The sequence below is a fragment of the Ostrea edulis genome, chromosome 2 (assembly GCF_947568905.1).
Source record: "Ostrea edulis chromosome 2, xbOstEdul1.1, whole genome shotgun sequence".
In the NCBI taxonomy this organism is placed as follows: domain Eukaryota; kingdom Metazoa; phylum Mollusca; class Bivalvia; order Ostreida; family Ostreidae; genus Ostrea; species Ostrea edulis.
The window spans coordinates 44270565-44293477 of record NC_079165.1 but is presented as its reverse complement, the minus strand read 5'-3'; the positions used below and the strand labels follow the sequence as shown (position 1 = coordinate 44293477).

The 22913-nt window shown below is 35.3% G+C and overlaps 1 protein-coding gene across 3 annotated transcripts in view; it reads left to right on the top strand.

Moving 5' to 3' along the window:
- LOC125679613 (uncharacterized) overlaps positions 1 to 21228 on the top strand; it is a 29886-nt gene extending 8658 nt beyond the window's left edge. The window contains exons 1-15 of one of the 3 annotated variants that reach the window (XM_048918960.2): positions 5340 to 5575; positions 6833 to 8806; positions 9821 to 9959; positions 12256 to 12332; positions 12778 to 12942; positions 14609 to 14755; positions 16098 to 16250; positions 16551 to 16634; positions 17593 to 17738; positions 17874 to 17988; positions 18092 to 18181; positions 18315 to 18476; positions 19032 to 19145; positions 19248 to 19346; positions 19467 to 21228. In XM_048918960.2, the coding sequence (XP_048774917.1) occupies positions 6902 to 8806; positions 9821 to 9959; positions 12256 to 12332; positions 12778 to 12942; positions 14609 to 14755; positions 16098 to 16250; positions 16551 to 16634; positions 17593 to 17738; positions 17874 to 17988; positions 18092 to 18181; positions 18315 to 18476; positions 19032 to 19145; positions 19248 to 19346; positions 19467 to 19589 (3519 nt within the window). In that variant the 5' untranslated portion in view covers positions 5340 to 5575; positions 6833 to 6901 and the 3' untranslated portion in view covers positions 19590 to 21228. Of the gene's footprint in view, positions 1 to 5339; positions 5576 to 5975; positions 6248 to 6832; positions 8807 to 9820; positions 9960 to 12255; positions 12333 to 12777; positions 12943 to 14608; positions 14756 to 16097; positions 16251 to 16550; positions 16635 to 17592; positions 17739 to 17873; positions 17989 to 18091; positions 18182 to 18314; positions 18477 to 19031; positions 19146 to 19247; positions 19347 to 19466 lie in introns of those variants that run through there. The other 2 variants (XM_048918959.2, XM_048918958.2) reach the window with 2 other exon arrangements.
- The last annotated feature ends 1685 nt before the right edge of the window (positions 21229 to 22913 follow it).

The window sequence follows — 22913 nt, the reverse complement described above, 5'->3', positions numbered from 1 at the left end:
CGCCAACAAGCAACGCACTTTCGCGTAGACAAACAACGCGCCTTCGCGCTCTCACGACAACAAACAACGCGCCTTCGCGCTCTCACGACAAGGTGTGTTGCTCGTTGGTGTAAGAGCGCGAAGGCGCGTTGATTGTTGTCATGAGAGCGCGAAGGCGCGTTGCTTGTCTGCGCGAAGCTTGTTGGCGTGAGAGTGCGAAGGCGCGTTGCTTGTTGGCGTGACGGCTCGTTGTGACTAACGCGCAGTCACGCTTTTGCAAATGGCCCTATCCGGACACCATACAAATTACTAGCTATATGGTTGAACAAACCCAAATACTGTAAACATTTGATAGTACAAGTAGGATAAACCACAGGGGCTTGTCTTCTGGATTGTGGAAAAAATAATAATAATATGAATCCTCTTTTTAAATCACTATTGAAGTCGTTTTGATAATGATGCCGACACGTTTTTTGGTAATTAATACATCGTTTCGATTACACTCCTGCAATTAGCATCATATCAATACAGTGGTGGATCTAGACATTAATGGGGTAATGGGGGGGGGGGGGGGGTGAGGCCTGAAGGGTGAAGGGGAAGTTAACCCCCTCCCATTCGGGGGGCCTCCCCGGGAAAATCTTAAAAAGATTGGTTCAAAATGGTGTACTAGTATTTAAATGCATTTTAGACAAAAATTCTTGTTCCTTCTTCCTTTCATTTATAGTCACCACATTCTTGATAGAATTTAAATAAAAAATAAAAAATAAAATAAAACAAGCTTGACTTGTTGATTCAAAAAGAAAAGAAAAGAAGAGCGGGGGAAGGGGCGGGGGGTTGAACCCCAAACCACCCTAAATCCGCAAATGCAATACAAGGGACGAAAGTCGTCATCTTGGAAAACACTCACTCAGTTCAACACCCGTTTCTGTACTCTAAACTAATAATTCATTGGATTATCGTGGCAAAATTCGCTGTAGCAATTATTTAAAACTAGATGATGATGTACCTGACACCGGTCGACACGCGTTCTAACAAAGGTAAACACACAACTATTTTGTGGGCTGTCTCATCAGTGTGGAAGGAGCGGAAGTTTACTGTTACTGAGGCTGGCGAAAGGGAAAGTGCCAAAAATCACACTTTTTATGGCGTTAATTACCATTTAGATTATATTTTGTCATTATATATTTATTCATTTATTCACCAATCAAGGGCCTTCAGGGGGCATATACAATTTTAACAATTAACCATTATAACTACATGTACATGATACAATATACACATGTGTACCAAATACACATGTTAAGGGTTTCTACATTGACACAGGTATTGAATTCTCATCACAATACTGATTGAAAATGTGCTGTACAACAAGTGTGCTATATGGGAAGTAAAGTAAAACAATATTATAAACTCAGAGGGTACCAAGGGACGGTGCCTGAGCCAAGACTGGCAGTCTTGTACCCTAAGTGTTCGAGACAGCTTATTTATAGTATGCACAAAAATAAATACATGATCTCACAATATATACACATGCATACCATATACAGATGTTAAATATTCAAGACAGCTTAATCAAATAGTATTGTATACAATTAAATAGAACTACACAATGCAATATACAGATGTAGACCATGTACACATGTTAAGGGTTTCTACATTGATGTTGGTCTTGAGTTGGTTTATAATACTAAATGAAAATGCGCTGTACAACAAGGATGTTACATGGGTAGTAAAATAAAACAATATTATAAAATGTTGTCACGAATACAGGGGGTACCAAGGGACGGTGCCTTTGCCAAGTCAATCAGATTTGCAGTACACCCAAGTAATCGAGACAGCCTATTTATAGATGTGTTTATTTGAAAGCGACAATGAGTAAATTATACATACAAGTATAGTTATACAACCCTTAGTATTCTATATTCCTTTTTTTAAAATCATATTTTACTGATTTAGATTATATGAAAATCACAAATATATTTCTATCATACACTTAACTTTACTACTGTTTTTGACCGGACATGCGCATCTGCAACGAATGTCGAAGGCGTTTGGATATATATGTTAATTTCAATTTATCGATTTTAAAGTATTATACTGTAGAATGAATCTTTGATAACACATTGTAACAAAGAAATCCTGCTCCTGTAACAAATTGATTTTGTGAGTTTTGAAGATGGCAAGTAACTGTAAAAACACTGTGTGTCGATGTATAGTTCTATCACGATGGTTTTACGTCGGCTTTTCATGTCTGTATTTGTAGAGAGGCTCAGAAATTACCCCCAGTGTTTTATCAATTTTAGATAACATTGTCTTTAATTCAGGTTATCACTTTGTGATTAAACTGTCGTGGTTAAAAAGGGCGCGAATAATATGACACAAAGTTCGGCATGCATTAATGAGCAATAAAGAATCACTTTGTAGAAATTTTGACCACGATAGAGCGCCCTTTTCGTGACCGGGAGATTGCAAATTATGGGCGACTGCGACAGACTCGCGTGAAAGTCGTTAGTCTTTAGGATCCAAGAGCCATGTTACGGTAGGCGTAGGCACAATAACCATCACTGCTAAATACAAGTAACACTGAATACTAAGCTAACGTAAAATTCAATATAAACAAAAACATACAGTGACTTGCAGTATTGTCGATACTTGTATAATGTTGATATTTTCGTAACGATTTGAATACTGTTGTAGATCGATTCTGAGGTTTGTACCCATATTGGTTTTGGTGCAATTCCGTAAGATGCATGGCACACTGGGAAACATAGCCGTGTATCGACCAAGCTGTTGAGTTGAAAAATCGTTCCCGGAAGCATATTAATAAAATATTAATTGTACTGCAGCTCCGTCTCGGTGTTCCTTGTCACCCATTTGTCTTCCTTGTTAATTCTCATGCATCCTTCACAGCAAGGTCGAGGACGTTTACGTAAGGCTTAGCTCTTGACTGAGTTTTGAACGCAATATTTTATGTTTCGCCATCAAACACTTCCGCAAGTGGTTTGCAGACATTTAATTGAAGATCCTATTAATTGGAACGGAGCAGTGCATTTATGACAATCCCAACTTCTATCACTACAAATCTCAATGGCAATCTTTCAGAATGGATTCGATCATTGTTATTGCTTAACATCCCAGCGATATTTCACTCGTAAGAAGACGTCTACAGCTTTCGGTGAATCTCTAGACCCGGGCGTCTAGTTCAGAGAGGATGTTTTATCGTGCCAACGTCTACCATGAAACATGACTACGGTTTTTGAGATCTCTTCAGAAAGACCAGCGAATTTCAATTCTAATTCCGACATGGAGAGAATGTTAACGGTTCGTGTCTGTAAAGGCCGGGACTTTAATTTACGACCTCAAGATTAAGAACACTAGTGATAATATGTCGAGTATATATACTCTTCTACGATGCAAAAAATCAAGACAATTTTATACTCTTCTAAATCAAATCTGCACAGAACCTACTGGTAAAAGAAAGTGGAATGAAATATTAGAATTAAATTACACGGAATGGAAAATAATTTTCAGATTACCCTTTAAAGTTACAAGTAATTGTAAACTGCAATGGTTTCAATATAGAATTCTGAACAAAACTTTAGCTTCGAACTCATACTTATTCAAAATCAAAATTAGAGATATTAAGAATTGTACATCCTGCCAGATAGAAGAAGAAACAATTGAATATTTGTTTTGGGAATGTGATAGTTTTCAGGATTTCTTAAGAATTTGAAGGTTGTTTTGAACATGAAACCAATCTTTAAATATCAATAACAAAAAAATAATTTATTTTTGGATTTTTGGATAAAAAGAAAATTATACAAAATGTCCTTGTTCTCTGACTGAAATATCATATCTACATTATGAGATGTAAAGGGAAGACACTGAATGTAAATGCTGCGATATCGCTAATGATTACATTTTATGAAACTCAGAAACATATTGCATATAAAAACGGTGAAGAAGATGTGGTTGACACCTGCTGGAACTGCTGGAATAAATCATTTTATTGAGTGTTTTTATTTTTCAATTGTTTTCTGCAATATTCATGTACATCTAATATATTAGATAATGACTGTATACCCCCCCCCCCCCCCCCCAAAAAAAAACAAATAAAAAAACACAACAAAAAACCAAACCAACAAAAAACATCTTGCTTGCTGATGATGCCATGTTTGACATTGTTAGTTATATTCACTGGATGATGTTTGATATATTATAGTAGCAACCCTAAAATACAACAATTATGATATAAACTTACTCTTTCTCTCATAAAGAAAACAGTTTTATTTTAATTTTTATCCATAATCTGTTTCAGGATTTCTGAAAATGCCAGAGATGTGTAGAAAAAAAACGAATATATGTTGCTTAGTCTTCTATTCAATGAAGATTTTCTAATTAGTGAAATTATGATGGATATGCCTATCAATACAAAGCATTGTCAGATGAAATCAGAAGCAGATATGGGATTGCTTTCTGAAAAGCTAGTTTTCGTGTGGGAATGCATCGTATTATAAGAGAGTCAAATAGTACTTATCGAAATTTCAATACCTTCACATCCCGTGATGAATGAGAGGTTTGTTATTGACTGGGACTTTATTGTTGGCAAGAAGCTATTGGGTATCCATGCAATTGGTTAATGGAAATCGGACTGGAATCTCTTAATTTCAATCCAGTTTGTTACTCCATATCCAATGAGTTTTTTCTTTTTTGACTGTTACAACGTAAAAAGTCCTTATTTCTTTCTCGGAAATTGCATGTTGCAAAATGAAGTTTACGTTGAAATTTTTACTATGCATTCATCGATGAATATTAGTTTTACTACCGCTACCATGAAAAGTAAACAAAAATCCAAAAAAACTTATCTAGTGTACGCATTTTGTTACATACATAAAAAAAAATGACGTTTGAAAAAATATGTATGAATTTTAAAACTTCCAGAAATTAGAATTGAAACGATCAGTACATGAAACCAAATCATCTATCAGCTTGAATGTGAGATTGTTTTAATCATTTGACATCAAATCACTTGAAGTAGTTATTGCTCGGACCTAATTAATTATGCAACAAAATACATGTGAAGAAAATTGGAATTAAATTGAATCTAATGAAAAAACAAAACATCCTGCATTGTACCAGATTTTAGCCCTCAGAAAATAAAGTACCCGATAAATTGTTCTAGTTTCGTTTTGTTGTGATAGCCTTTGACTTTTGCTGCTCTATGTTTTTTAACTCCTGCGCTTGTTGCACACTTAAGAATTTGATAAAGCTACGCTACCGTGCAATTCAAATTTTAATAGAACAGGATATTATTGCACCTAAGTTCAAATATGTGGTTGGTCGTCTAAATAAAGAATATTGCATTAAAGTTTTTTCAAAAATTTCAATAGTCAGAGATATGTGATTGTGTTTAAAATTAATGTGGGGATAAACCTCTCGTTCAATATTTACACTATGGAATATGTTTAGCGAAAAAGACTTTAGGACTAATCCGACACTTATGTATTTTATCACATTGCTGCGAAACCATTAAACCACTAAGGGAGCTGATCTGCTCATTGGGTTTACTTCTGAATGGAAACCCTTTCTTGTGCTGGTAAGACTAACGTTTGTTCCATTAAAGTTTTACCAGTTTCTGGAAATTATCTTAAAGAATGACATTTCTGGCACGTTAATTTTGTTTCAAGTGTCTCATCAATGTTACGGATTTTCTTAAAATTTCCTTGAATTTGAGCAAAATTAGTAACGTTTTAAAATAACAAGTGAAAACTCTCGAGATGGATATTTGCCAAATTAAAACGGTATTCGAATTTTATTTGCAGGATTGTAACTGGAAAATATTTTCATTCTTTATTTTTGCTTCAACCTTGAAAGGCAGTGAAATTGTTTAGATAACTTAGATGGATTATAGCCAATAAAAATTATTCAAATATTTCTCGATCTTTCGGCGAATTTAAAAAACACTCCACCTATATATTATCAATTTTAACTGTTTAAATTACAGATTCTTTATCTTTGCCGGCGTAGGTTGGTGAATTGTTATTCTTTCTATTGATAACGAATCGGTAATGTCTTTTGAATATTTTGGTCAACGGGAAAGACTAAAGTACCAACGTGTAGCTTAACGTTTGTAGGAGACGAGATACTGTCTAGTGCCTGTTCGACAAAACTGGTCCTGGATATATTTTTAGTTTGATGTTAAGGATATATTATTCATGAAGCGTTTGAGCCGAGTTCTGCGATATTAGTGTGTTTTCCAATTACAATGGTAGGTAAGCAGTGTTACAAACGATCTGATAATGGATACGACCATTTAAAATTCAACAATTTTCTAAAACATCTATCGTCTATTATATACGTTTGAAGATCACAGTTTGAAATAGGATTCTTAATCCTAGAAAAACTTTTCAAATGATGAATTGTGGGTTGAATATGAAAAGAGACCTTCGCAGAGCTGAATCAGATAATTAATACTTTAATGGACTTTCTTCTGCGACCAACATCATCATTTACGGAATCAGAAATAAGAATTTAAAATGGTATGATGTTATTGGTTTCCTCTATTTTACTGCAATCGACGTCCAAAGAATAATCTCGACTTTTCATTTACCGTATATCCCCGGTGTTTCATTTATGAATATTGTATTGCGAACACATTTAGGCGTCGTGAGATCCCATATATTTTAAACTCATAATTTCTAGATTCATTCTTTCTGACATTAATATCATTGTTCAGACGTGCAAGCACTTGTATAGTAGATATTTATGTGGTGATTGCTAATATGTAAAGGTAAAAGGAAATCAATTATCATCAATATGGGGTAAAAGTACATGTATATTTTTTGTGTTTCAGGAAATATCTCACAGGATATAACCTTTAAAATGTTGCCAAGCTTGGAATGATACCCACCGTAGCCTCGTTATGGTCAGTTCACAAACGTCTCAAGGTCACCTAGAGCAGAACTCGACAATGTGTGAAGTGAGTGAATCGAATCAAGATATCCGGGATCCTCCTCGAATTTTTGGCAAACCGCCGGCAGGACTACATCGACCTGTGCAAGACAATGAAAATGAACCCGTTTCTTCACGTACCAAAGGCGACCTCACCAAATTAACAGTGTCTCCTCGTGTCGAGCTAATGTTAAACAATGAACTTTTCAAGAAATACCTCAGCAGACACGGTAATTTATTAGAAAAGATGGCTCATAGACAAGGACGTAGCAGAGGGACTTTAAAGAAAGCGTTTTCCAACCTTGATCTTTCCAAAATTGACCTCGAGGAGGAACTTCAGTCTACTGATAAAATGAACAGGTCGTTGAAACTGAAAACAGACGGTAAACAGAACGAGGTAACTGGAAAAGATTCAGTCAGCGTATGCTCCTTGCCCTCCCAAAATCCAGCAACAATAAGAACGAAAAGGTCACAGTCACTTACCGGAACTAATGATCCTCATTTTAATGAGCTTCAACAAGCGTTGAAAATAGATGAGGAAACAGCAAATGCTCGGTCAAAATCAAGAAGGTCAAAGTTCTTTATGCCAAGTTTTGAAGAATTCAAAAAATCAAGAAAAGAAAAATTAAAAAAGGGACAAGAATATGTAAAGGATGTGTTACGAAACAAGGAAAACATTCCCCATTCTTTTATAACCAATCTAAACAAGTGTGCAACCACTGTGACTTCCTCTCGAAAATTGCCGAAGGAACCAGTCGCGAAAGAAAGCACTACGCAAAAAGGAATTGTTGTCGAGGATGCTTTGAAAAAAGAAACAGAGGTGGAGACATTCTCAAAAACTCTTCAACAACCAACATCACATGAAAGATTCCACAGAAAATTGCCAAATTTAGAAAATTTGTCAGTAATTAGTAACAAGTCTAGTCAACAGAACTGTGATGTGTCTGACTCCCATGGGAAGTCTGAAGAAAACCAAAGAATTGATGATACCCATTTAACACAATCAACTTCTAGAAAAGAAAGGTTGAAAGGTAGTGAATCATTTTGCACAAGATCACCTGAGGTTTCCATTTGCTCACCGAGGCGTTCCAAAAGTTTGAAAACGAAAGGAAAAGATTTCAAGTTAGATTGTCCAAAGTCCAACACCGAAGATGTTGATCCTCTCGAACTTTCTACGGATGGAAATACTGTGTATGCTACTTTAAACATATTTTCAACGGATATGGACTTAGCAGCACATACTACAGACACCGAAGACGATGATGAACATCTTAAAGATTCTCCAAATGATTGTCAGACCGCAAATCATTGTGACTGCTGTGTTAGAAAAAAGCATCATAACTGTTATGAAGATCTCTCTCTAAAAGATGCTAATGTACTGAATTCAAAAACAGGATCTAGTCCTTATGGTAACAAGGCTCCAAACAGAGATTTGCAACATGGGGAGACTGAAAGTGGTAATGGTCGAATTATTCTCCGAGCAACACGAAAACGCAAACTCCTAAGCAAGCAAAGAAAACCGAAAACAGACGGGATTAACACAGGTCTTTCAACAGTCAGAACATGGCCGAAACTTTGTTCAGTCCAATCCGTCGACACAGTGACACGGATTCATGTGAAGAAAGCGGAGAAGCCTCCTTCGATACACATACCACTGAATAGGTCCCAAAGTTGTGAAGTGTTCAATTTCAACAATTTTAGTCCTTTCTCCCCTGGAACGTTTTCGTTTCCAAATAGTCCGAGCGAAATAGCCTCATTCAGTTTTCCATCTACGGATAGCTCTAATCCTGGTTCGGAGATCGACATGTCCACAATTGAACAAGAGAAAATATGCACAGCCATAGAGAGAACCAACTCATTTCAATCAGATTCAAAGGTAAGTTATCATGCAGCGAATTTCTCTTTACGCGATATAGAAGGAAGGTGTCTAAAATAAGAGATGTTTGTAAAACATATATGCCCCCCTGGTGCAAAATTGAATAGGGTTATACACATGCATGATTTGATTGATAGTAGTATCACCAATTAGGAATATTGAACAGACAATATCTTCCAATGTAAGGAGTGGATTGACAAAGTGACCTAAAATCAATAGGGGTCATCTACTCCTTATGCTGCACCAGTGTACTAGGTTTGGTGTCAATCAAGGAAATAATTCTTGAAATATAGGAGATAATATATCACTATGTCCAGTTTAGCCGCCATTGATCTTTGACCATGTGATTTCAAAATCAATAGCGGTCATCTTCTCCTGAAGATGTACTAGTGTACCAAATTTGATGTCTGTCAAGCAAAAGGTTCTCAAGATATTAAGCTGACAGTATGTTCCCATGTCCAGTTTGACCCTTGACCTTTTACCACGTGACCTCAAAATCAATAGGGGTCATTTTCGTCTGAAGATGTACCAGTGTACCAAGTTTGATGTATGTCAAGCAAAGAGTTCTAAGGATATTGAGCGGACAGTGTCTTCCTATGTCTAGAGTAGATTGTCATTTGACCAGAAAAATAATAGGGGTCATTTTCGACTTATAACCAATCCACATATGAAATATCATTACGATCAAGTGAATGGTTCTTAAGATATTGAGCGGACAACATGTGGTCTACCGACCGACCGACAGGTGCAAACCAACATGCCCCTCTTCTTTGAAGGGGGTGGGGGGCATAAAAATTTAATTTAGAACTTTCGTTCTAAATTTTAGGAATTAAAAATTGTTCAAGAACTGTTCAGATTACTGACCAGCGTCAAAATTTGATGGTTCAATTACAATACATCGTTTTCGTTTTCATATTCATGTTAATATTTCTCGTCGAATTTATTTACGACATAGTCATCTCATATCTCTTAGCAAAGTCGCTTTCTGATAGTTTGTTTCTTACACTTCTACAGCTCTTTGTGTCTCGATCAACTTCTGACGTCACCACAGATTCTCAAAGAAAAAGGCGAGAACGGAAACCCCGTCCTTATAAAAGCGACCCCTTTAACGGTTCAACTAAGTTGATAGATGCCAAACTGTCCCAAAACTTAGGTAAGTCATTCCTCAATTAAGTTAATAGATACCAAGCTGTCCCAAAACTTAAGTAAGTCATTCCGCAACGTATTTTCCCCCTATCAAATTCAAGTCGTGACGATAAGTATTGTTGGTTGCTAGTACATATTCCCATAAGGAATACTAAATCAAAATCAAGAGTTGGGCAAACACGGACCCCTGGACATTCCAGACGTGGGATCACGTGCCTACGAGGAGTAAGCATCTCCGGTCGACCGGTAATATCCGCAGTGAGCCCAATCTCTTGATCGGGTAAACAGAGTAATCCGTAGTCAAAGTCAGTGTGTAAAAATGGCCTGACAATATATGTTTGCCCTAGTTGAAGATATTAAAGAGCATGAAAGTTGTTATGAGTGTTTATTTTCAAATTCTGGTTGTTTCGTTCTCACATTTTTGAGAATCTATTTCACCAGTCGCAGTAGTTCAGTGGTGGTCGTGAGTTCAAGACCTGCTTATGTCATGGCCGCGTCAAATTGCTCTTTCGCCAAACATCCGATATTTAAAAGTGAGAGTCACGGGTCTTACAGATATTACCTTAAAAACGAAGGTAACATAGATATAAATTTTTGGTACCTCACCTATAGCAGGTACGTCTCAATATAAGTGAAATAAAAGGGACGTAAAATAAACAGAAAGGAGTCTTTTTGTGCATTGTTATTGTTCTACTGGAGTAAGATATCATAACTTTCATATATTTTTTTCAAAAGAGGGTAAGAAGTTATACTTTACTATGTCGATATATCCACCGAAATATGGTCTCCCATAATTTTGAATTTCATGGACTCCATATTTCAAGACTGATGAAAATATTTGCACATGCGGTGTATATCTACTAATTTGTGAGAATTCCTCTACAAAGAACATTTCAGTAAGTAAATTTCAAAGACGCACGCGGTATGCCACGTGTCTCGGAAAACAGTGCATGTAACAGACAGGTGATGTCAAATTATACCTGTAGGATGTATTGGCGTGGGATCCAAACGATCCGTTAATTGTGCAATTATATCACATTAACCTTGTTGGGTTTTAGAATAATGCATTTGAGTTAATAGATGTGTTTGGAAGAACTAGTTATCATAGCAAACTATACACGTAGACGCATGGAAGTCCGATCATTCCTGCAGGCGTATAGCATGTATGATTACCCCCTCCCCATTGATGTGAGCTTTCCTAAATCTAACAGTATCAAATATCCCGAAATAATTTGACTTTCGGTTCCCAGTATAGTAATTTTAAAGGAAATTAATGCAATTGTTCTTCAGGGTTTTTTTGTTTGGATGTGTGTGTGTGTGTGTTGTTTTACTGGTCAAGAGAAATTTAAATACCCCACCTCTATTTCAAAATCCTGGATCCGCCACTCATGCAAAATCCCCAGTGTTTACAAGACTAACAGCAGCATATACTGCAGCATTAATTCGTGTCAATGGTATGTCAACGCAGAACGGGATTCAATTTTACGTCCACCAAGCGTTAAAAAAAAAATTGTTTACGTCTGGCGTTATTCGGTCAATGTATACAACGAAACATATCAGTCAAAATTCAGATGTTGAGCAATTGTTCGATATTTGTTTTTCTGAAAATAATACATTTTGAAAGTCGCCTCTGCTATCGCGAATTCCTTGCCAGATAGCACCATTTCGTGAGCTAAATGTTTTCAGCACGGAAATGTCCGTGTTTGTCTAAGAAAGTGATTTCTGGTGCTCTGGAGTTGGTATGATTAACTTCGTGATATGCCCTGGTAGCTGTGATCCACGGTTTTACTTGCCGTCAAAAACCGATATATTTGACACAGAAATTATAGATTTGTGGATAAACAAGTTGCATAAGCACCACACAGCAGTCTGTCAAAAAGACAACCAGTATGACAAGGTCAACTTGTAGGAGGAACCATATATTACATAATTATGATGAAACAATGTAATAGTTTGTCTTCGTTCAGTTGCACTCAAAATGGATCATCTAAATTATGTATAATTATTCTGATCAATTCTTGTGACCTTCCCATCCTATTTGCTGTGAACGCTCTTCAGTTTAGTCCCAAAAACCAAATTTTGTCTACTGTAATTTGAAACGGCATTTAATCCCCCCCCCCCCCCTGAAGATTTTGACTCGGTGTATATTGTGATGAAATGATTCCGGATCAGAGAAGGAACTTAAAAAATAAGATTTCTTTGAGTAGTTCGAATGGTTGGCAGAGAGTCCATTCATAATCCAATGTCTTCATTTAAGTCAAACATTAATAGGCCATACATCTGAACATATGTTTTATTTTTAGTGAGGAATAACTTCATCTCATCAAAAGATTCGGATGACAGAGACTATTTGTCACTAGAGGATGTTGAAGAGGAGAGGGTACTACAATTATTTACTTTAAAGCTGTCGTGTAGATCTAATACCCTCCTATACTAGAACTATCACTTCTGATTGCAATATACTAGCATATAAAGACGGAACAGAATGCAAGGTGAAGATAACGAACAGTGATCAATCTCATAACTCCTATAAGCAATACAAAATAGATAGTTGGGCAAACACGGACCCCTGGACACACCAGAGGTGGGATCAGGTGCCTAGGAGGAGTATACAAAATACAGAATCTAATACATTCATTACATGCTACATTGTGTGGTGTAGATATGAGTACAAAATGTTACTGACAAAGGCGATGTGTACTTACTGATATTTATTTAATTTCTACAAACTTGACAGTGCACTGAGAATTTCAGAATCTTTGGGTAAAAGAAATGCCAGAGGCGATCGCTTGAAACCCATAACACTAGTATTGTTTGATTTTTAGAATCTTTTCGGAGCTAAGCCTTACCATGAAAATAGTCATCGTCTGAGTAACATAAGTGACGTCAGCACGGACAGTGGTGTCATTGGACCGGACAGTATCCCTGATGCCCCACCAAGTCCATCCAGTAGTATCTTTAGTCAAACTAGTCTGTTCGGGGGTTCAGAGGTAAGTATATCAATATCATTAACCAGGGTAGGGGTATACCCCAAGGCATGCAATCACTGTTTCAACAGTATTATGTTAACAAAACGGATCGTACTATAAATAGAAATTTGACTCTTATTATTATTATCGGCCGACAGGAGGGGGACAGTTATATGTTATAGTTTTAGAAAGACGTGCGTGATTTATTGCGGGCCCACAATATAAACTTATTTATAAATCCCTCGTTGTTATTTGATTATTTTATTATATTAGATTACAGTAGTTACAGATATTTAATCACGATTTTGATAAATAACAATAATTTTCGGTATACGGAATCCGTTAACTCGTACTATTTATTTTCGCACTGCAAGAGAACTCAACTTTAAGGTTTTATATTAAGTAATCAGAGTTTGTAGTATTTAGTTTCTCTTTGTATTTTATTAATTTTTTCCCATATATTCATACGTTTTAAAAAACAATATTCATTAAAAAATGCAATAGGATATTATCTAATGCAATGGGATTTTATCTGAAATGTGAACAATACCCTCAGCCTTCCAGAATGAACAACTAAACGTATATATTGAAGGACTAATGCAGGGAGAAAATAAACTTTGATATAAAACATGAAGGTTTCTAAATGGTTTGCTGTACATAGCTTTGATAGTTAACAGGGTATGCTTACTCCCAGGCACCTGATCTCACGTCGGATATTTCCAGGGGTCTGTGTTTGCCCTACTCTTAATTTCGTATACTTTATGGCATTTTTAAATTGATCACTATTCGTTATCTTAATCTTTTCACATTACATGATTTTGATAGTTACCAAGTAGTTGCGGCCGAATTTGACGCTTGCGTCATAAGTTTTCTTGTTTACCTTGTATTTCTCAAAGACCTTTTCATTACTGATAAGTTTATTTGATCTTTGGGTGTAGCAGTCAAAACTAAAGGCTCTGTATTTGCAATGCCATGACAAATATAAAAAGTTATTAACTCTAAAATAAAGGAGAAAAGTAACGTTTTCAGCACGCGTTTTGCCGTTAAGTATTAGGATAAAGAACGAGGAAGCGGGATGCTGTCTTTAATCTCATTTAAATTAAAGCCGAAAAGCAAACTTCTAACACAACACTACCGAAGCGCGAAAAAATCGCTGATATTTGTTTATTGAGTGTGATGTACATGACTTAAACCGGATGAAAGTAAAATCCTTTCCATAACTGGAAAGTAAACTTTAAAATTCTTCATCAAATACCCTTTGAGAGATCATCATTCTGGTATATCAGATTGGACAAACATCGACCAATGGCATCGCTGGAAAGCTGCATATTGATTACAGTCTATTGCTATAATATGACATGACTACGAGGTTTTGTAGAACAATGTCTGTTACACTATAGGAACATACTACTCTTCATTCATTAGTTTTTGTGCTATCTGTGACCTTGTGTTTATATAAATATGGTGCTAAGTCTTTACGATATGGTACGTTTTGTTACATTGCATACTTGATACTGTATTTATGTTTTAAAAATGATATGCACAGTGGCTGCTCTTTTCTTATTAATCTTCGTTCATTTGTTAAATATAGAAATGTATTTTAGCGCATTTTATAAAATATGCCTTTTTACTGATTATATATACCTTGTGTAAGCATTTCATACTTACTTTGCGCTAACTATTTTAGGGACAAACGTGTACCGACATAGACGAGAAGAATTTTGGAGACTCGGAATATAACCAAGAAAAACACGAAAAAGAACGTAAAGAAACCATTCTGGAGATAAGAGACACAGAGATCAATTATGGTAGAGACCTGAAAATCCTAAAAGAGGTATGTGTATTAAATACACCTCGAGCCCAATTGTAAATATTTCTTTTAAAGACACTTGCTACACGAAAAATTGGATGCATCGGTTAATATAGACTTTGGCTTGGTCTTGTTTTAATTAGTACAAGTGTCAATATATGATATTAAAAAATTGTGATATATTGCCCCTTTCTCTCTGTATTGGACATAATTGAAAAATACGGTGAAAGTTATTCAATTTACCTATACATGTATAAAGATAAATTTAGTATCAATTTTCATTATTTTTGGAGAAATAATTGTAGCAAGTGGCCTTATAATGTTTTTCTAGTTAGTACTTATAACGTTTTTCTAGTTAGTACTTATAATGTTTTTCTAGTTAGTACTTTTGTGGTTAGATGGTTATTTCAACTGCAAAATCACACTACACAGCGACGTTATGGATCATTTCTGTTGTTCAGTAAAACAATTTGACTCTGACATGTCTGCGGTCAAAACAACTTGCCCTGTAAATTTCAAGGGATGTGGTTTTGAGATCAAGAATGTAATAGTAATATTTGCAGTTAATATTAGCTGTTACTATGTGAAAATGTATTACAGCCGTTAATATTGTACTTTACAGGGTTCCTTGATCAAATACTGGGTCATTTCATTGCAGGGTTTATTGTCCAATAAAAAATAATTTTGTAATAATGATAAAAGTACATATGCAGTATTTGTATTTTAATAATAGTAGAAGTTTTACAATAACGATATAGTTTGAAGAAATATTGTCATAAATGACATGCCTGTCATTAATCTAGAGTATATGATGTAATCGAGACAGGCTACTGACAAACAAGTTGATGTTACTGGGGTTTCAACAGTCTCGTCTAAAGTCAGGAATTCGCAAATTCTTTGGTCGTTATAACGATCTATTTTGCTTATACAATCTATCATTCGGTCAAATGCTGTCTGACGTGTTTCATACCGATTGTTACGCCGTTCTTGGCACACTGATTTTGACTACGGATTACTCCGTTTGCCTGATCAACATATAGGGCTCACGGTAGGTGTGAACGGTCAACAGTGGATACTTACTCCTTCTAGGCACTTGATCCCAACTCGGGTATATCCAGGGGTCCGTATTTGCCAACTCTATTTCGTATTCGTTATAGGAGTTATGAGAATGATCACTATTCGTTATCTTCACCTTTCATTGATAGAAAAAGTGTACCACCTTCAGCTTACTGTATAGAATATATATTCGAGAATCAGTGAGATAAGATTTTAGTACTCTGTTATTTTATTTTAAACCAGCTAAATTGATAGTCTACTCGTATTAATTAGACAAAGTAACTTCATGTAAGGTTTTTCGTCTTAATAGGAGTTTTACAAACCGATGAAAAACAATGGTCTTTTGACGTCTGAGCAGCTAGAAGATATTTTTCAAAACCTGGAAGACCTAATCGAGGTCAACAAGCAGTTTACTGATCGTCTGCATCAGACAGTGGAGGCCGCACTGGTAGCAGGCGACGAGGTAACACGGGCCATTCCTTCATTTTATCGGGATATGTCACAAAGCTTCGTTTTTCTAGACTCACTAATTGAAATGCCAAAATTTGTTTACAATACATTTATGATTTTATGAGATTTAGGGTTGTAAACAGGAACTGGAACTGGAAACCCATTATGAAATGAGAAGATGCAAAAGTTTCTTGCATGCATTGTGAACTAAAGCGCTACCTATAGGCTATTGATGTTAGAGTACAATTATAAGGACTGTTTATGGTGACATGTGAGACTTGCTGTTATTAATTATTGGCGCTTTACTTTTCAGCTTCTCACCACAGTTGTCATTGGCGACTTGTTTTTAAAATCGACCAACTTAATCTACACATTTGAACACTACTGTGTGAATCAGGTAATGGTTGCATTATCACCGTCTCGTTACTTGTTTAATACTTCCTATCACATGCCTGTTCGTGTATTATACGAAAATTGATCAATAATTCTCGACTTTAGACATTAATTAGATTGTAATGCGATCTGGACCTTGAGCTTAGTGATGCTGTCATCTTCACGCCTAGAATTCAAATCACAGAGCAAATCATTTTACAGACAGAACATAATGTCAATAGTCCATGGTCAAAAGTTTAATTAGATAATGTAAAATTTTATCCGAGAGTGAGATAATCGTGAACTCCGCTCCTTCGCAGATGGCGTTGATAGTGATTGCTGACGTCATCGTCCAATAATGATAAGAGGTAGTGAACAGTGTAGCCGTATGCTTTTCGAATTTCATTAAATCATTGTCAAACTAAACAATTGATTCTGGACTTCAAGAAAGATTATGGAACATATGTGAGGATATTTCATTTATTAATATGGATGCGGGGTGATGCAAGTGCGTCAGTGATAAAAACAAAAAATGTATCAATATATCAAACTGCACGTACAGATGTGACACCACGCGATCTTTTTTATATCAGGGGGATATGAAAGCGGTTTGTCACGTATTAAGGGTTGTAATATGGTTAACCAAACCAACCCCCCCCCCAAAAAAAAAACCCCTAAGGTGATAAAACCAAGATATTCATAATAACTCTTAATTAATTAACCTGTGGCAGTTCAAATCGAATTTATAAACGGGTGTATTGCATATAAAAGGATTTCATATATCTTTGCATTTGACGTCTCTGCCAAACAATCAAACGATTTATTAGAAATTAGCTATCTCTCAAAATTAACCCCCTTCTTTTAGGCACACAGATATTATATTATATTATATTATATTTTATATATATATATATATATATATATATATATATATATATATATATCATCGACTTATTTGAAAATGGATTATAATAACATTTCAGAGCCAGGCGACGATTCTACTGGAGCAACTAGAGAGAGAAAAAGACATATTGAGAATATTTTTGCAAGTGTGCCAAGATGAACATCCAATTCTGAGGAGAATGCATTTAAAATCGTTCTTGATGGTTCCAGTGCAAAGAATAATGAAGTGAGAATCAGCTGACATTTTTGTGTATATCCAACAACTATGAAATATTCTCTGTATAGTTTAAGAAATTTCCACCTTTAAAAATATAAAATATATCCTCGTCATCTATCTATTTATATGGACATTTTATTGCAGATACCCGTTATTGTTGGAGCGCTTGTACAGAGCTACGTCTTCAAATCACCATGACAAAGATGCAATACTGAACGCAAAGAACAAAATTGAGAAAATCCTGGAACAGATCAACTCGGTATATATTAGTTTCTGTACATTTGAAAATTATTTCTATTTTACCGCAAATTGTTGAATACATTACTGGAGTTGAAAATACATTGTATTCATGTCTTTCACAGAGAACACGAACGGCTAGTCAAGTTCGATTGGCAAAAAGAAAGTCTGCGGATAAAAAATACACCGTGACAGAGAAAATAGAAGTGACAAGGGTAAGTTAATGAATATGACGATGATGGATTTAATGAAGATAATGACGATAATAATAATAATAGTAATATACATATAGGAGAAAAATGCTGCTGATTGAAAGAAAAAGATAACTTATTTTAATAATTGTTTTAGATTGCGATGGAGTTATTGGGTTGGCACAAGCAGGATGTGTGCGATATTTTGACAAGTCAGATGCAAGTGGCACCATTATTAAATGATCAAAACTGGGCATCAAAGCGCCTGCGCAACATTAAGTTTACTTCTGTTCACGCAGTGCTGTTGACACTTGGACAGGTATGTAGCAATTTTGAAACGCATTTATGTAACGAGGTCTTATTTGTTGAAATAATCAATGTTTCAACGAACATTTTAATACTTGAAAATCACAATTATGTTGTATGATAGGAAAACGAGGAGGATTTGGTAAAATTCAACATAAATTTTTGGATTTTAATGTCTTTCTGTATATTTTCTTCTACCTAATTCTACTAATGCCATTCTTATTCTCCATTCTTTTTTTAAAAATTTACCTCTGCCATTTTTTCTGAATATTTCCAAAATGAAATTTGTTTTAGAAAAATTAACATTAAAGAACGCATCGATTATTTAGTAGAAATCATTTCTCCTTTTCCCTCTATCAGGTGACGTTAACTTTTTATTTTATTACAATTCACAATTTCAAAAAAAAAAAAAAAAAAAAAAAAATTTCCACATTAGTAACAAGTAAACATTTTATATTCCTTAAATTTACTACACAAAATAACGAAAATATAATGAACTTGAAGTTATACTATGAATGCAAAGATAGTACAACAGCAAATTTATAGGATCTATTCTTTATTAATTCAGGGAGAACTTCTCCACGCAGAAGAGGAATGTTTGTTGTTTCCAAAGAGAAGTCAAGTGATTCAAGCTGCTATAGTTTTGATCAAGGAGAAAAATGGAAAATTCCAAACGTTTCGAGTAAGTACTTGAAATTTTCTTTTTATCCAAAACCAGCAGAGGTCCTTCCAGTTAGCACACAATTGTTTTCATATCATTACCAATTTGATTTCCCTTTTTTAGGAACCATTTCTACTGAATCGCTGTATCATAAATGTAGACAAAGATATGGAAGACATTTTTGAAGTCATGGAACTCAATAAAGAATCCTGTTTGTTTAAGGTACAGTGATATTTTCAAAATCATCATGATTTAAAGAAAACATGGCATGATGTTGGTGTGTGTTTAGAACTTTGATTTACTATTTAATATTTTCTTAATAAGCGATGTCTCGTTTTGTAGAGTGAAGATTCCAACCTTTTCAAATTGTGGCTCCAGAACATAAAACAACAGACGTTCGACTTGGGGACATGGAGAAAGCGTAGAAACGCACTACCGAACATTATGATTAAGCACTTGGTATGAACCCAGTGACAAAGTCATTCAAGGGTTCACATTTTGCGGTCGTATTCTTGCACCGTAAACTTGTTGCACATACGATGTGTGATAGTGCAATAGAAATGCATGCATTGCAACCATTCCCTGCTTAAGTACGCAGCAAACAGATTTCCACAGGGAAGCGTCGCAGTTCTGTATAACTGTAGAGAGGTGGGCGCCGCAGACGACAGGTGCGATTTTTGGTGTGAACACCTGCAATCAGAGCGCACATGCTACAGACAACCTCTGATATTGACGAGTTAGCACAGATAATAATGCTTAGTTCTCCACTAACTAGGTGTTAATTGCGACTGAATTTGGTTGACCTTTTTCTGTATTCCCAAGTGCCATTTGACCTGTGATATTGATTCGATTTGCTTTGGACAATCAATTGGTAAATACATGCTAATATTGAAATCTCTACCTAAGAGTAAAAATTAAAAGTTTTGCATTTTCTCTAGGTAAATCATTTTCATTGTTTTACTAACTGAAAACCGTGTTTAAGAACTAGGTTTGTTGGATGAATGGGGCACCTGCGCTCTCAATGTTTCATAAGATATGACTGTGATATTCTGTAAAGATGATACTGAAATCGATACAGAAGTGTGAAACTTTAATATATGAATTATAGTTTTATATTTACTCTCTTTAAACATTTGCATTGTTGTACACTGTGTTTACAAACTACATTTGTTGGATGTTTGGGGCACCTGTGCTCTCAATGCTTTATAAAACATGACTGTGATATTCTGTTATTGTATAGATATTTCGTTATTTGGTGCTTTTGGTATTTTTAAAAAAATATTAATACTTGTTACATGATATGTTTAAAAAATATCTCACGTGGTTGTTAACAAATTGTCAAGATAATGTGTTTGCATATACTAATACTATTATAGGTTCGCCAACAATTGCATTTGCATGATAAGTTGAGAAAATCGTTCATTTGATTTTTAGCTCCTCTCATTTCTAAAAAATATCATCGTATAGATGAAAGAAAAACGAAACGTTAAACTAGATAATCTCTAGTTGATATTTTACTCACATTCTTCAAAACGTCTGTTCACATCGAAGTTTTAAAAAAATCGATCTTATGTAAGGAGATTAACATGTGAATTTTAAGTAATTTGACCAAAAATCCATGCCTTTTTTCTGCAAATTCTGTTAAGGAAATTTTGCCATTGTTTTCTTTATACGCATCGCTTTAAAATATCTATATAGATGTTGTTTTGTTTCGTTTGGATTCCAAGGCAATAAGACGACGGTTTATTAAAAAATACCATACGTTGCCCGAAAACCTGTACGCATCCTATTGATCGCTTATAGCGGATATGAACAAGATTGGATTGACAAGGAACAATTCCCCAGAGACCAACCTGCTATAAAATCAAATAACGTTGGGTCAATGTTTATCAATGCTAACATATGATTTTCTGTATGAAATGTAATTTGCATTGTTACAAAAATATTCATGTTATGCCATTAGTGTAAGAATAATATCGTGGAGGCAAAACTTTCTTGTGAACAGTCGATTCAATGTGGTAATGAACATGTAACAAAATTTGTGCGCACATTCACAGTACAGAAATATTTGCTCATTTAGTGAGAAATAAATGCAAAATACATATATGGTTTTTCTTGTTCTCATCATTACAAATACCGCATGATGCATGCATTCCAGGATGAACTGTATGATGAGGTAATGGCCGATTGTCGAAATTCACAAAATGAGGGATGAGAAAGAGTTTTTGCCTTTTTAGAACGTAATTTTCAGACTTACGAAGAAATGTGTAAGCATTTTATGGTGGAAGGGGGAACCACGTGGTTATGAATTCAAAAACATCTTCGCTAGCCAAGGATGACGCTCCACGGAGAAACGAGGAGCGTCACCCTTGGCTAGCGAAGATGATTACATTTGTAAAAATATTTGTTGGGTCTTGCTAGTCTTGGAATATAATAGTACGAGTTACTTCCCCCTTTTCGTATTTTGCACAGTTGTATTGGTTTGTCCCTGATCTAGCATCTTACAAGCAGGCACGCTTCATCTTTCTTTTTAAAAAAAAAAAAGGGGGGGGGGGGGGAGGGGGTAACCGGAGGAGAAGCTGACTTCACAATATTCTTGAATTCTTCACAAGCAGAAAAAACTTTCCCGTAACACATCTGATCTTTTTTTTTGTTTATTCATATATTTTTAATAAACAACTCAAAGAATATTGGAATACCCTCCAGAAAACGACGAAAGACCGAAAGGAAAGGAGAACCCTCGTTGCTGTCCTACACGCCAGCAACGGGCAGTAAGTAACATCTTATTTTGCCTAATCCTCAAAATCGGGCGGAGAGTGAAAGAGCATGGGCAATCTAAAAATAATCGCCCAAACTCAGAATGATTAAATCGGAGCGGGGTTGGAGCGTACGCCATGCACTACATGGATTGTAGTTCTAGCAATACTACTACATGTGTTAGAGAAGAGGCAATGGGCCACATCGCTCACCCGAGTTACCTTGGCCCTGCCATTGTTCAGCTGTTGTGATTTTCAAAAGACTTTTTCATCAATCTTTATTCCCCTGAAAATTGTGGCCCCAACCTAGCCCCAAAGTAACTGAAAATGAATTCACACAACACAGAGATGCATCAACACCGATATGACTAACATATCTGTTCTGAATAAAACCAAGGTCACAAGGTCATAGATCATGGTATGCTATGATGGACCTTGCTATGAGAAATATATATAGAAAATCTTAAACAGTTCAGGAGATAATGAATAGATCAGATTTTTATTAAAAGTACATGTACGTCCAACTTTCAGGTCAAGGTTATATGATCAAACACGGAAGTATATCAAAGTCTTGCCATAAAGAATTTATATATAAAGTTTTACTTTATATTGATTAGGTAAGGTATGTAAAGAAAGTATGTCAAGGTCACATGATAAAATACGATTATATCACAAAGTATTGTCATAAATAAACTATATACGTTACATGAAAGCCCTACATGTACCTTGAATAGTTCAGAAAATATTTAACAGGTTATGTTTTCTAAAAGTAGGTCAAATCTCAAGGTCAAAGTATGAAACAAAAGGTCTTGCCGTAACAAATCTACAAGTACATGTATATACAAAATATGAAAGATCTACTTTAAATAGTTCGGGAGATATTGAACGGGTCACATATTTTAAAAGTTAAGTCCAACTCCAAGGTCAAAAATTCACGAAATAATAAAGTCTTGCCATAAAGAACCTCTTTGCAAACTAAGAATACGGTAGTTCAAGAAATATTGAATAGGTCACGGTTTTTTCCCCCATAAAG